The following is a 16,062-nucleotide window of genomic DNA, read 5'->3' as shown; positions in this document are numbered from 1 at the left end:
CCAGGACTGTGAGGGACAGAGAGAGGCCCTGGTGCCCCTCAAACAATAACTTGTGCCAGTCATGAGTGGCTGCGGAGGTATAACAGCAGAGGTCTCACTGCTTCTAGTGACAGTGATGCCTAACAGTTTGGATTAAAAGGCAAATGGAAAGGAAATTAAACGTGGCAGAGTTTCTGCCAATGTGCCAAATTCTGGTCAGAAGTGGGGAAAAAAAAGGCCGGGGAGAGTTGGGGTGCCCGGGATCTGTGAAGGTGAGCGAGGGATTGCATTGAGTAATATACATCAAGAGGGATGTCTTGTTACGCATTCCATATCCAGGCTGTAAGCCTGAGGCCTACTCAGGAAAGGCCTTGTTACCATGGCGACTATTTGCAGTTGGCCCTTGAGGAGTGATGGACGATGAAAGGGGATGCCAGATTTACCCTTTCCACATGCACCCAGAGCCAGATTCCCAAGAGATTTCAGACTCTGACTCAGCAAGGTCTGGAGCGATTTATTTTTCTTTTCGCTTTATTCTCTGCTCTGTGATTGCCAAGTGCCTCACAAACACCCAGCGGAAAGGAATTCCATTTGAAACCTGCAGCCTGACCCCTTCCATCAGCACATTCTCCACCTCCTTCCTTGGCGTCTCTCACACTCTGTATCCCCCACCACAGGGAAAACCGACAGGGAGAGGGAAAATGTTTAGGAATTGAGCGGTGTCTTTTACAGGGGGTTTGTATCACAGTGAGAAAGCTTAGATGTTCTATTGCCTATTAAGAGCTTACCTACAGGAACAGCAGGGGGAAAAGGGTAGCATAATGGGAATGTCACTGGACTAGTGATCCCAGAGGCTAGCGCTCTGGGGACAAGGGTTCAAATCTCACTGCAGCAGCTGGTGGAGTTCAAATTCAATTCAATTTAAATTCATAATTTAAGAAAAGCTACTCTCGGTAATGAAATCGTCTTTGACATAGTAAACATCCCAAGGTGTCCACAGGCAAAACTCTTATGAGATATTAGATGGCCCAGATCTTGGTCTGGTAGGCTTTAAGACATGCGGGTGGATAACAGGTCAGAATTGGGGGGAGGGGCACTGAGATCCCAGAGAGTTGTAGGGCTGGCGGAGGTTACAGAGATTCGAGAGCGGGGGTGGTAGGGGGGCACAAGGTAACAATTATATTAAGCAACTATCAGGATGGCTAAAGGTGAACTAAGATTCTTGAACCAGCATCTCCTTTGTGGGATGCCTCCTTTGGTTAATAAGCTGCTGACAGTGCCTACATGTTCTCCTAGCCCCTGAAATTCTCTTTTGCTGCTATTTTCACTCTTTAACTGGATTTAATTTACCATTTTCAGCACACAGGAAAGATTTTGTTTTCTATTTTAGACAAGTAATATTGCTCTCTCTCTCCCTCATATGGTTTTGGTTAGAGCTGGAAATATCAGCAGCTCTCTCTCTCCATCAAAGGTTAAAACCAAAGGAGAAAGATTTTGAGTTCTGAGGGCAACAACTCAAGCCGTGGCCGAAATTGTGAGGTGTTAAAGTGCACCTCGCTCACTGTCCCATACCCCTTCCCCTCCTCCCTGAACAGCTCTGCTTCAATTCTCTCGCCAAGTGTTCCTCCTCCCTCATTCCCCCATCTATTGCTCTCCTCTCCTCATTCCCCCTCATCCTTCCTCCCCCTTATTCTCTCCCATCCCTCCTCAAGTGCTCATCCCCCCCAACCCATGTTCTCCTAACCCACTTCCTTCCTCATTCTCTCCCTCCTCCTCCCTCCCTCATTCCTGATAAAAAGATCCCAAACCAAAAGTATGAAACTGAAACGCAAATCTATTCCTTGATAACTGGTTTATTTACAGAACGCAGCATTACATATGTCCGCCTCCTTCCTACTAACACCATGTCCCAGCCATCTCTCTTTTTACTTGTTTGAGTATACTAATTAAATAACAAGTAAACTAATTACTTAATTAACAGCCCCTTAAAGGGGCACTAACATAAAATCAGGAACAAAATTAAACTTAACAAATTAGAACAAAATATCGTTTCTGGGGTGTGCCTCTTTATACTCTTTCGAGTAGAACAATTGAACAAATGAACAAATTAACTAATTAAATAATTAACAGGCCCTTAAAGGAGCAACTGTCTCTTCATACATTTTTGACTTTACCAATAAAATAAACCAATGGACTAATCATGAAATTACGAACATACGAACAAGGAGCAGGAGGAGGCTATTCGGCCCCTCGAACACGCTCCGCCATTTAATAAGATTGTGGCTGACCTGATAGCAACCTTAAACCTTCCTACCCCCGATAACCTCTCGCTTACCGAGAATCTATCCACCTCGGCCTTAAAAATATTCAAAGACTTTGCTTCCACCACCTTTTCAGGAAGAGAGTTCCAAAGACTCATGACCCTCGGAGAAAAAATTTCACCTCATCTCTGTTTTAAATGGGCGACCCCTTATTTTTAAACAGTGACCCCTAGTTCTAAATTCTCCCACAAGAGGAAACGCCCTCTTCACATCCACCCTGTCAAGACCCCTCAGAATCTTATACGTTACTAACAAATTAACTGATTAACAGCTCCTTAAAGAGGCACTGTTACAAAAATCTTAACTTTAAAGGAAACTTAACAAACTAGATTAAAATATCATTTCTGGGGCAGTCTCTCTTTATATGTGCTCAAGATACTTAATCAGTATCCTCTACCTGTTTATCCTTAATCTTAATTACAATTAACGTTACACTATCAATTGTCCTCTCCCATCCCCCTTGAGTGCTCTCCTGCCCTTATTCCCTCCTTACCCCACCTCCCTCATTCTCCCCTTGTCCTCCCTCCCTCATTCCCTCAGCTTCCATCCCCCACTTCCACCCTCGTGCCCTCCCCCTCATTTCCTCAAGTGAGTGTCTTTGCTCCAGAGGCCTACCCCCCCGACCCCTTCTCCAACCAAGTTGAGTTTTACCCCCGGATCTGCCGAGTCTCCCATAATGCTTCTCTCCGCCTCGTCGCTGACTCCCCCATCTGATCCTCCAGAATACTCCCCCGTATCCTGCACACCGCATCCCACTGAAAACCAGCCAATCAGATTCGAGTATAATGAAAGGAAGAACTTGCATTTAGAAAGCGTCTTTCACAACCTCAGGATGTCCCAAAGCATTTTACAGCCAATGAAGTACTTGTTGAACTGTAGTCACTGTTTAAATATAGGAAACGTAGCAACCAATTTACGCACAGCAAGATCCCACAGATATCCAAAAAAAAACAGGCAAACATAAGGAGTAGGAGCATTCGGCCCCTCAAGCCTGCTCCATTATTCAATACGATCATGGCTTATCTTCTATATCAACTCCACATTCTCATATCCCTCGATTCCCTTAGAATCCAAAAATCTGTTGATCTCGGTCTTGGAGATACCCAATGACTGAGCATCCACAGCTTCTCCGGGGTAGAGAATTCCAAAGACTCACAACCCTCCGAGGGAAGAAATTTCTCTCCATGTCAGTCCTAAAATGGCCGACCCCTTATCCTGAGACTGTGCCCCCCCACCGACAGCCCTCTGGCCCCACCATGTTCTAGACGCTCCAGCCTTGCAGAAGCTACCCTGGCAAGCTGTGAGATATGGGACCGGATCACCTGGCTAAGGTGTTGGGTAAGGGGTGAATTTTGAGCAGGGTACCAGGGGGAACTCTCTCTTTCTCTGGTGCGGTTTAACTCAATCCCCTCCCCTCCCCCACAGAATCCAGATTCCCCACTGACTCTTGGAACAGCCAGATTAAATTAATTAATCACTAAAGATAAAAGCGAAATACTGCGGATGCTGGAAATCTAGAACAAAAACAAAAATACCTGGATAAACTCAGCAGGTCTGACAGCATCTGCGGAGAGGGATACAGTTAACGTTTCGAGTCCGTATGACTCTTCATCAGAACTAAGACATATAGAAATGAGATGAAATATAAGCTGGTAGCTTCTACCTTCTACCAGCATATATTTCATCTCATTTCTATATGTCTTAGTCTTAGTTCTGATGAAGGGTCATTCAGACTCGAAACGTTAACTGTATCCCTCTCCGCAGATGCTGTCAGACCTGCTGAGTTTTTCCAGGTACTTTTGTTTTTGTTTTAAATGAATTAATGCCAGGTTCCATCACTAACTTTAATAGCTCCCCACCCCCAGTCCCAATGACCAGTAGAGCCAACATACCCTCACCCAATCACCACTCCCAGTGGCATCCTAGGTAGAATTTTAATCAGAAGAAAATTGGAGTTAAGTTTGTCGTTTAAAATTCTGTATCCTCCGATGATTAAACACTTTAGCGGAAAGAGAGAGACAGACACAGAGAGGGAGAGAGACAAAGAGAGACAGAGAGAGTGACTGCCCAGTGATCCATAGATAAATCTTTAAAACTAGAGCCTTGGGGGTAATGTCAGGAGACATTCCTTCACACATGAGGCATTGGAAATCTGGAACTCTCTCCCCCCGACCTCCCCACTGCCTGATCTCCCGCCAGAAAAAGCAGCTGAGGCTGGGAGGTCAATTCAAAATGTCAAAATTGAGATTGATAGAGTTTTGTTTGGCTAGCGAGTTACGGTTATCAGTTAAGTTAGAATTCAGCCATTGAATGGCAGGATGGGTTTGAGGGGCTGAATGGACTCCTCCTGTTCCTATATTCTCAGGTGAGATCCTTTAGCAGCAGAATGCTACATTGTGCATCACATGGTGAAACTTCCCTGCATTCTAAAAGAGCACACACACACACCAAAACACGGGAAAAACTAATAGCAAATATGACAAATCCACCAGAATTAATAAAAGTGAAGAAAGAAACACAGACTGTCACCAAACTGCACTGAGCGATAGAGAGTGAGCTTCCCACAGTTAAAGGGCAGCACAGCATACTAACACATGCACACACAGACACTCCCTCCCTCTCTCTCACACACACACACACACACACACACACATACACACACTCTCACACATGCATACTCACATTCACACACACAGACGCTCCCTCTCACACGCACACACACACACTCACACATGCACACTCACATTCACAGACACTCACACACACGCCCTCTCTCCTACACCCTCTCTCACAGACACTCTCTCTCTCTCACACCCTCTCTCACAGACACTTTTTCTCTCACCCACTCTTTCTCACACACACTCTCTCTCTCACTTTCTCTTACACACACACACTCACTCTTTTCCTCACACTCACACACTCTCTCTCACACACTCTCTCTCACAGACACTCTCACCCACTCTTTCTCTCACACACTCTCGCTCACACATGCACTCTCTCTTTTCCTCACACTCACACACTCTCTCTCTCTCTCACATTCTATCTCTCTCTCTCTTACACACACTGTCTCTCACACATACTCTCAGATACACACACACACACACTCTCTTTGTTCCGCACAATCGCCTCTCTCACTCGCTCTCGCACACACACAGTGTGAAACCTACTTGTTCTGTGCGTTTCCAAACTTCCCGAATGGATCTCCAGCTCGACCCCCATCTCCGGTGAAGATGTAGAGATATCCATCGCTTCCAAACAACAGCTGTCCCCCATTGTGATTTGAAGCAGGTTCCAGTACCTCCAGAATCACCCTGCCCAGGGAAAGATTCGATTAAATTCCTGTGAACTCAGCCCAGAGGAGATTAGCTGGGAATGTACTAACACTCTGAGCCAATCCGTCCGGGGAACATCAAAGTTTTGAATGGTCATCCTTGGACAAGCTGTGATTGAAGGGGCTGCTAAATTAGTCTCAATGTTGCAGGGCTAGGGAGGCGCAAATATGAGCCAGGAACCCTGTGTGTGCAGGTATCTCAGTGGACAGGTGTCCCTGTGGGTACAGGTATCCCTGGTGTCCCGGGTATCCGTGTGTGTGCAGGTATCCCCGTGGAACCTGTACCCCATTGAGAGCCAGTGTGTGTGTGGATCCCATTCCCCAGTGAGAATCAGTGTGTGTGGGACCCGTACCCCATTGAGAGCCAGTGTGTGTGGAACCCATTCCCCATTGAGAGTCAGTGTGTGTGGAACCCATTCCCCAGTGAGTGTCAGTGTGTGTGGGACCCGTACCCAAGTGAGAGTCAGTGTGTGTGGGACCCGTACCCCATAGAGAGTCGGTGTGTGTGGAACCTGTACCCCAGTGAGAATCAGTGTGTGTGGGACCCATACCCCATTGAGAGTCAGTGTGTGTGGGACCCGTACCCCATTGAGAGTCAGTGTGTGTGGAACCTGTACCCCAGTGAGAATCAGTGTGTGTGTGGAACCTGTACCCCAGTGAGAGTCAGTGTGTGTGGGACCCGTACCCCATTTAGAGTCGGTGTGTGTGGAACCTGTACCCCAGTGAGAATCAGTGTGTGTGGGACCCGTACCTCAGTAAGAGTCAGTGTGTGTGGGGGACTAATTTAAAGGAAAAAATATCAAACATTTGGAAAGAGGGATTAATTATTAAATTAGGCAGGAGGTTGTGTCCTTTAAATTGTGGGCCTGTTACACGTGTGTTGTCCCTTTAAGAGGCACTGGCCCTCTGACCTTTCTGATGTGTGGTCCAGAGCATTCATGTTGCTAGGCAGCAGGTGGAACTCGCTGATGCGGATTCTCTCCGCCTTCCTGGAGAAGATGGAATAATAAACGTAGACTTTGCCGCTCCTCTTGAAGTTGGGGTGAAAGGCCATGCCCAGGAAGCCCCTCTCGTCCCCAAGCCAGGGCGAGGTCAGCACGGCCTCAGTCAGGTTGAGGAAGGGCCGACTGACCTTCGACCCGTTGACTAAGTAGACCCAGACCAGGCCCACCTGCTCGGCTATGAAGAAGCGGTGAGTCCCGTCGTTGGCGTGCAACATGGCCACTGGGTTGCGGAGCTGGTTGGCCACCTCCTTCAGGCAGAGCTGGAGGCAGCCCTGGGGGTCAGCCCGCACTGCCCCCAGGTTGGCGTTGAGACGGTTGCTTGACAGGACGTTGGGGTAGCAGTATTCGAGGTCCCGGAGCTCCAAGTAGCCACAGAACTTCTCCCGGTCCGACTCCAGTTCCATCGTCCGCTGGTCCCCGGTCAGGAGGCTGAGAGTCGAGCGGCAGCGCTTCCAGAAGTCGGTGCAGTAACCGGCGCAGAGCCCTGGCAACAACCGAACCGGCGTGTTGGCATCTTCAGCGTCGTACAAATGAGCCGCAAACGGGGAGCATTTCTAAGCAAAGAAAGAAAAAATGCATTTACATAGCGCCTTTCCCAACCTCAGGACGCCCTAAAGCGTTTCACAGACTCCGAATCCAATAAAAACCCAGAATTAAAAGATGGATGATGACAGTGAAACCATTGCCGACTGTCATAAACACCCACCTGGTTCACTCATGCCCCTTTAGGGAGGGAAATCTGCCATCGTCACCCGGTCTGGCCTACATGTGACTCCAGACCCACAGCAATGCGGTTAACTCTTAAAATGCCCTCTGAACCAGGGCAATTGGGGATGGGCAATAAACGCTGGCTCAGCCAGTGACACCCACATCCCATGAACGGGTAATAAAAAAAAAAGCAATGAAAGTAATTTTGAAGTCACTGCTGTAATGTTGAAAAAGCAGCAGTGAATTTGCGCACAGCAAGCTCCCACACACAGCACTGTGATAACGACCAGATATTTGGTGTTTGTTTAAATTTGTTAAGGGAAAAATATTGGTAAGGGCACTAGGGAAAACTCCCTTGCTCCAGCTATAAATGTTTAACCACCCCCCCCCCCACCCCTCGCAAGATGAGGGCAGGCTGGATCGCAGTTTAATGCCTCATCTCCAAAGGAGCAGCTCTCCCTCAGTACTGCACTGGGAGCATCAGCCCCAATCATGTGCTCAAATTGCAGGAGTGGGACTTGAATCCACAACCTTCTGACTCAGAAGCTCCTCACTGAACTTCAACTGTCTAACAGGGGAAAGGGGACTGAATTAGCACTCATTAACTCTCTGGGAATCAGCATGCAGCCAGGGCTGTGAAGAGCACTGAACCAGGCCACAATGTGACCACAATATCCCCGAGGATAAGGAAAACATTCTACAAATGGTCTTAGCAGCTCTTTCCTTAGTGAATGAATCAGTTGGGAGTTCCCAGTAAAGTCCAGTTCTGCGTGTATCTGGTGAGAATGGGTTTGAGCTCAACTTCAACGCCTGCCATAGCCAAATAGCCTGTTGTTGCTGACTGTCCCAGTTCATGCACAGAATCAGGCAACTTGGAGCTGGCCGTACATTGTATTCCAGTACAGATTACTGTGTCAGGGAGCTGGAGGTTCAACAAGATCTGGGATATATCCACAGTTATACAGTGATAACCTTTACCCTGCTGAATAAACAGTGACTCTGTACAGTTACAGAGTAAATAATCCTTACCCTGCTGAATAAACAGTGACTCTGTACAGTTACACAGTGAGTGATTCTTACCCTGCTGAATAAACAGTGACTCTGTACAGTTACACAGTGAGTGATTCTTACCCTGCTGAATAAACAGTGACTCTGTACAGTTACACAGTGAATAATCCATACCCTGCTGAATAAACAGTGACTTTGTACAGTTACACAGTGATTAATCCTTACCCTGCTGAATAAACAGTGACTCTGTACAGTTACACAGTGAATAATCCTTACCCTGCTGAATAAACAGTGACTCTGTACAGTTACACAGTGAATAATCCTTACCCTGAATAAACAGAGACTCTGTACTGTTACACAGTGAATAATCCTTACCCTGCTGAATAAACAGTGACTCTGTACAGTTACACAGTGACTAATCCTTACTCTGCTGAATAAACAGTGACTCTGTACAGTTACACAGTGAGTGATTCTTACCCTGCTGAATAAACAGTGACTCTGTACAGTTACACAGTGAGTGATTCTTACCCTGCTGAATAAGCAGTGACTCTGTACAGTTAAACAGTGAGTGATCCTGACCTTGCTGAATAAACAGTGACTCTGTACAGTTACACAGTGTGTGATCCTTACCCTGCTGAATAAGCAGTGACTCTGTACAGTTACACAGTGAATAATCCTTACCCTGCTGAATAAACAGTGACTCTGTACAGTTACACAGTGAATAATCCTTGCCCTGCTGAATAAACAGTGACTCTGTACAGTTACAGAGTGAATAATCCTTACCCTGCTGAATAAACAGTGACTCTGTACAGTTAAACAGTGAGTGATCCTGACCTTGCTGAATAAACAGTGACTCTGTACAGTTACACAGTGTGTGATCCTTACCCTGCTGAATAAGCAGTGACTCTGTACAGTTACACAGTGAATAATCCTTACCCTGCTGAATAAACAGTGACTCTGTACAGTTATACAGTGATTAATCCTTACCCTGCTGAATAAACAGTGACTCTGTACAGTTACACAGTGAATAATCCTTACCCTGCTGAATAAACAGTGACTCTGTACAGTTACACAGTGAATAATCCTTACCCTGAATAAACAGAGACTCTGTACTGTTACACAGTGAATAATTCTTACCCTGCTGAATAAACAGTGACTCTGTACAGTTACACAGTGATTAATCCTTACCCTGCTGAATAAACAGTGACTCTGTACAGTTACACAGTGAGTGATCCTTACCCTGAATAAACAGTGACTCTGTACAGTCACACAGTGAGTAATCCTTACCCTGCTGAATAAACAGTGACTCTGTACAGTTACACAGTGAGTGATCCTTACCCTGAATAAACAGTGACTCTGTACAGTCACACAGTGAGTAATCCTTACCCTGCTGAATAAACAGTGACTCTGTACAGTTACACAGTGACTAATCCTTACCCTGCTGAATAAACAGTGACTCTGTACAGTTACATAGTGAGTGATCCTTACCCTGAATAAACAGTGACTCTGTACAGTCACACAGTGAGTAATCCTTACCCTGCTGAATAAACAGTGACTCTGTACAGTTACACAGTGAGTGATCCTTACCCTGCTGAATAAACAGTGACTCTGTACAGTTACACAGTGAATAATCCTTACCCTGCTGAATAAACAGTGACTCTGTACAGTTACACAGTGAATAATCCTTACCCTGCTGAATAAACAGTGACTCTGTACAGTTACACAGTGAGTGATCCTTACCCTGAATAAACAGTGACTCTGTACAGTCACATAGTGAGTAATCCTTACCCTGCTGAATAAACAGTGACTCTGTACAGTTACACAGTGAATAATCCTTACCCTGCTGAATAAACAGTGATTCTGTACAGTTACATAGTGAGTGATCCTTACCCTGAATAAACAGTGACTCTGTACAGTCACACAGTGAGTAATCCTTACCCTGCTGAATAAACAGTGACTCTGTACAGTTGCATAGTGAGTGATCCTTACTCTGCTGAATAAACAGTGACTCTGTACAGTTACACAGTGAATAATCCTTACCCTGCTGAATAAACAGTGACTCTGTGCGCAATGTTTTTGATTATGACGGAAGTTTGTGGTGCCTCCTGTTTCTTGATTTCTGTTGTTCTCCCTGTTTTTGCTCCATTTTTATCGGCTTGAAACAGTCTCTGAAGAGTTAATTTTTTTTCCGGTTGAAATGATTCATTTTCAAAGCATAGGCTAATGATTAAATTAAACCCACCTCCATCCCTCAAAAATGCATCTTTGCTTCCCTCACTAGTATGTGGCAAAACCTAATTACATCATTTAACGCTAGCCTGGGTGGGGGGTAGTGAGTTAACTGGAGAGAAGGGTGAGTCAGCGTCTGCAGGAATCCCTTTGTTATAGCTGAAGTACCGTGACGATATAGAAAATATCCTGAACCAGCACAAAAGTGCCAAAGGAACCCTGGTGAGGGGGTGCGGAGGTGAGAGATGGGCAGTGGGGGAAGTGGGCATAGGAGCAGGAGGAGGCCATTCAGCCCCTCAAGCATGTTCCGCCATTCAATGAGATCAGGGCTGATCTGCAACCCATCTCCATATCCCCACCTTTTCCCCATATCCCTTAATACCTGCGGTTAACACATATCTACCAATCTCACACACAAAAAAGTAAGATTTGCATTTATATAACACCTTTCACGGCCACTGGACATCTCGAAACTTTAGGGCAAAGAAGCACTTTTGAAGTGTAGTGACTGTTGCAATTTGGGGAATGCAGCAGCCGATTTGCGCACAGCAAGATCCCACAAACAGCAACGTAATAATGACCAGATCGTCTGTTTTTTTGTGACGTTGATTGAGGGATAAATATTGGCCAGGACACCAAGGAGAACCCCAATGCTCTTCTTCAAAATGGTGTCACGGGATCTTTTACATCCCCCCCCCCGAGCAAGCAGGTGAGGCCTCGGTTTAATGTCTCATCCAAAAGATAGCACCTCCAATGGTTTAGCACTCCCTCAGTACCACACTGGGAGTGTCAATGTCTTTATGTCCTGGAGTGTGACTTGAACCTGGAACCTTGTGACTATGGCAGAGCAGGTGCTTGTGTGGGCAAGGGAATGGGAGTTATGGAGGGGTGAGGGGGGTGGGGTTGGTATGACAGGTGGAGGGGTGAGCAATAAAATGGTTGTGGGTGGGCACGGAGGGTGGGCATGGAGGGAGGGTATGGGGGTGGACATGGAGGTGGACATGGAGCGTGAGCATGGAGGGTGGGCATGGGGAGTGGGCATGGGGGGGCATGGGGGTGGACATGGAGGGTGGGTATGGGGGTGGGTATGGAGGGTGGGCATGGAGGGTGGGCATGGAGGGTGGGCATGGAGGGTGGGTATGGAGGGTGGGTATGGAGGGTGGGCATGGAGGGTGGGTATGGAGGGTGGGTATGGAGGGTGGGCATGGAGGGTGGGCATGGAGGGTGGGCATGGAGGGTGGGTATGGAGGGTGGGCATGGAGGGTGGGCATGGAGGGTAGGTATGGGGTGGGTATGGAGGGTGGGTATGGAGGGTGGGTATGGGGGTGGGTATGGGGGTGGGTATGGGGGTGGGTATGGAGGGTGGGTATGGGGGTGGGTATGGAGGGTGGGTATGGAGGGTGGGTATGGAGGGTGGGTCTGAGGGAATAGGTTGAGCATGGGAATGGCAGAATGAGACTTGGGATGGGGAATGGAATGGCGCTTAGCAACTGGGGATGGGCGCCTGGACATGAAAGGGGGAGGGGTTGGCAAGGGAATGGACCTCAGCGTCTCCTCATCAACTAAGTGTGGAGCTGTTCTAAACTGCCAGCAAAAACAACTTGCATTTGTATAGCACCTTTGCAATGTCAAAAGTTGCTTCATGGAAACGTTATAAAGTAAAATTTGAAGATGAGGACAGGTGACTATCAGCTGGGCCAGAGGGAGAGGTTCAAGCACAGGAAACTGACCAGCTAAACCCTGAGGTTCCAGTTTACACCTCTGGCCCCTACAGAGTTTGCTGGTGTTATGTTTTCTGGTTCCCAGAGTTCGAAATAGTCACACGTTAGATTCAAAAGGCTGGAGCTTTGAGTGTAATTCTTGCTGCTGTCAATGCGGCTGGTAGACTGGCATATTGTTACTCGGCACATGACTGCAGTATGACAGTGAAATGTGGCACCCCAGGATAAATATACACATAAAAATGAGCTCCTCGCTCTATACAAATATTAATGTGATAACATAACAGCTGGTCTCTGTGAGGGGAGAGGGCAATTGTTACAATTGGGCTCCACACCCTAAGGATAGGATAAGGATAAAAGTTGTGATCAGTGATCAGCGTATTTGCTGGGTGAAACATGCAAGTGAGTGGGAGTGTGTATGTACATCGGGTGAGGACAAAATAGCACGAGTGATGCGGGTGTATTTCAATCCCAAATATCCCTTTGACTCATCATTTCGACTCACATATTTAAACTGACCAATTGGGTAGGGGACTGGCAGGGGTCACCTGTTCACCTATCGTCAGGAAGAGTTCACGCCTTCAAGACTGGGGCATGGGTAGAAATATCACAAGAGTGCAAGAATTAGGAGCAGGTGGAGGGGCATGTTAGTGGGTTGGTGAAAAAGGCAAATGGGACACTTGCCTTTATCGATCGAGGCATAGATTACAAAAGTAGGGGGGTCATGTCGGAGTTGTACAGAACCTTGGTGAGGCCACAGCTGGAGTACTGTGTGCAGTTCTGGTCGCCACATTATAGGAAGGATGTGATTGCACTGGACGGGGGTGCAGAGGAGATTCACCAGGATGTTGCCTGGGATGAAACATTTAAGTTATGAAGAGAGGTTGGATAGACTTGGGTTGTTTTCGTTGGAGCAGAGAAGACTGAGGGGCGACCTGATCGAGGTGTACAAGATTATGAGGGGCATGGACAGGGTGGATAGGGAGCAGCTGTTCCCCTTAGTTGAAGGGTCAGTCACAAGGGGACATAAATTCAAGGTGAGGGGCAGGAGGTTTAGGGGGGATGTGAGGAAAAACTTTTTTACCCAGAGAGTGGTGAGGGTCTGGAATGCGCTGCCTGGGAGGGTGGTGGAGGCGGGTTGCCTCACATCCTTTAAAAAGTACCTGGATGAGCACTTGGCACCGTCATAACATTCAAGGCTATGGGCCAAGTGCTGGTAAATGGGATTAGGTAGGTAGGTCAGGTGTTTCTCACATGTCGGTCCAGACTCGATGGGCAAAGGGCCTCTTCTGCATTCTGTGATTCTGAATAGGCCATTCGGCCCATCGGGCCTGCTCCACCATTCAATAAGATCATGGCTGATCTGATTGTGGCTTCAACTCCACTTTGCTGTATGCCCCCCACTTGACTCCCTTGTCGATCAACAATCTGTCTACCTCAGCCGTGAATATATTCAATGACCCACCCTCCACTGGTCTCTGGGGGAGAGAATTCCACAGACTAATGACCCTTGAACAGAAACTATTTGAGTGTGTGTGGGGGGAGTGCGGGGGTAAAGGAAAGGTTCTCATTATCAGGATTAAAGAGGGATTGCCACAATTGACCTCCCAATGAACTCCAAGCTTTGCGTTGATAAATCCTGGCGGTAATTGACTCCAGGGAGAAGCTGACCTTCCATCTCCCCCTTAATCCACACCTCAAAGTGGATGAATCACCAAATCCGGGCCAATCGCACTTTACGCAGTTGGTCAGGGAGGAGAACCCATTGTAGGTCAGTAAAGCAACGGCTGAAAGGACTGATCCACATGGTAAAGAAACTCCCATTCCCCAATCCAAAATCCCCAACCGCCAGCCAGAAATTCCCAATCTCAATCTAAACTTCTCAATGAGAAATTCCCAAATCTCCATTCCCAATTGGAATTCTCCAATCCAGGTCAATGATCTTTAATCCAAAATCTCGAAACACAATCAGAAATTCCCAATCTCAATCCATACTTCCCAATGAGAAATTCCAAAATATTCATTCCCTATTGGAAGTCTCCAATCCCAGCCAGTGATCTTTAATCCAAAATCTCAAAACCCAATCAGAAATTCCTAATTTGAATCTCAATTCAAAATCCAAAATTCCAATTCCCAATCAGAAGCCCCCAATCCCAATCTGAGATCCGCATTCTCAATTAGAATCCCCAAATCCTAATCCAAAATCCCATTCTCAAAGCAAAATCCTTGATTCCAATCCCAGTCTTCAATCGCCATCCCAAATCTGAATTCCAATTCAAACTCCAGTCAGACACCAACAATTTGCAAAGGCCAATCAGAAATCACAAACTTAATCCGAAATTCACAATCAAACCCCTCCAAATCTCAATTCCCCCCAGTCAGAGATTCTAATCCCAAACCCTGAAACACAACTCCCCCCCGCCCCCCTACCAACCCACCCACCACCATATTAGCTCAAGCCCCCTCACCTGACACAGAAGTTCTTGAATATACTTTGCACAAATGGAGGCTCCTGACGGATGGAAAAAGCCGAGAATGTGCTGGTATCTTCGAGCGATCTTAGAATCCATACGAGCGTCACAGCAGCCGAAGGTGGAGTACATTGTGCAGAACGACAGGGTCTCAGAGGGTTTGAATGGAGGCTTGAAATCCAGGCACTGGGGGTGTGAAGCAACTGATGGCATTCGAACAGAAATGATTAGAAGGATCAGGCTACCCTTGACAGAACGATTCATCCCGTCAAGGAATGTCATTATGAACAGGAAGGTTGGGATTTAAACCTCAACTGTATGGAGAGTGAACCCCTCTCTCTCTTTTATCTCTTTCTCTCCTGATGTTTTTTCTCCTTTGCTTCTATGTCTCTTTCTGTCTGCTTTTCTCTCTCTCACTTTATTTTCTATCCTTATGTTTTTCTCTGTGCCTTGGTCTCCCTGCCCTGTTTCTTTTCTCTCTTCTGTGTATCTTTCTCCCTCTCTCTCTCCTTTGTGCCTGTCACCTCTCTCTGCGTCTCTCTATCTCTTTCTCTGTGTGTGTCTCTCTCTCCTTTCTCTCTGTGTCTCTCTCACCGCTCTCTCTGTCTCTCTTTCCTCTGTCTCTCACTCCATCTCTCTCTATCTCCTGTCTCCCTCCTCACCTGCCTCTCTCTCTGTTTCTCTCTCTGTGTCTCTCTCTCTTTCTGTCTCTCCTCTTTCTCTTACTCCTCTCTCTGTCTCTCCATCTTCTCTGCTGTCTTTCCTTTTTCTCCCTTTCTCTCTCCTGTCTGTCTCTCTCTGCTCTGTTTCCCTGTCTCTGTCTCCCACCCCTCTCTCTCCTCTCTGTCTCTCTCCTTTCTCTCTCTCTCTCTCTCCCTCCTCTTTGTCTCTCTCTCCTTTCTCCCTGTCTCTCTCCCCTTTGTCTCTCTCTCCTCTTGCTCTCCTCTCTCTCTGTGTCTCTCTTTCCTCAATGCCTGCAGGGCTGTGTGTGTGTCGATCTTGTGCAGGAAGGAGGGGCTGTTCCTTTTATCGACACATGTCTTCAGTTTAGTCTGATCCAAGTTGCCTAGCCAGCAAGTCTGAGACTGCACTCCTGTTGTGAAAGGGGCTTAGGATGTGAGAAGGAGAGAGGATAAAGAGGCAGAGTGGGAGAGTAGTTGGGGGGTGGGGGGGGCGGCGGTTTGTTATCATGGCTAGGCAAAACCAAACAAGCCAAGAGAGAGAGAGTTAGGGAAAAAAGAGGAGAACTGGTGGAAAACACAAAAAGAGAAACCTCAAGGGTCAGAGGAC

The 16,062-nt window shown here is 47.0% G+C and overlaps 1 protein-coding gene across 1 annotated transcript in view; it reads right to left on the bottom strand.

Moving 5' to 3' along the window:
* Nucleotides 1-15,036, bottom strand: part of LOC121272571 (HHIP-like protein 1) — a 34,179-nt gene extending 19,143 nt beyond the window's left edge. Inside the window, exons 1-3 of the mRNA XM_041179220.1 lie at nucleotides 14,770-15,036; nucleotides 6,543-7,189; nucleotides 5,468-5,611 (exon numbers count right to left, since the gene is read on the bottom strand). Of these exons, the coding sequence (XP_041035154.1) occupies nucleotides 5,468-5,611; nucleotides 6,543-7,189; nucleotides 14,770-15,036 (1,058 nt within the window). The remainder of the gene's footprint in view (nucleotides 1-5,467; nucleotides 5,612-6,542; nucleotides 7,190-14,769) is intronic.
* Nucleotides 15,037-16,062: the final 1,026 nt, after the last annotated feature.

This window comes from Carcharodon carcharias, chromosome 34, assembly GCF_017639515.1.
Source record: "Carcharodon carcharias isolate sCarCar2 chromosome 34, sCarCar2.pri, whole genome shotgun sequence".
NCBI classification, from domain to species: domain Eukaryota; kingdom Metazoa; phylum Chordata; class Chondrichthyes; order Lamniformes; family Lamnidae; genus Carcharodon; species Carcharodon carcharias.
Note: the sequence above shows the minus strand (reverse complement) of the source record. Positions and strands in the feature narration are given on the sequence as shown.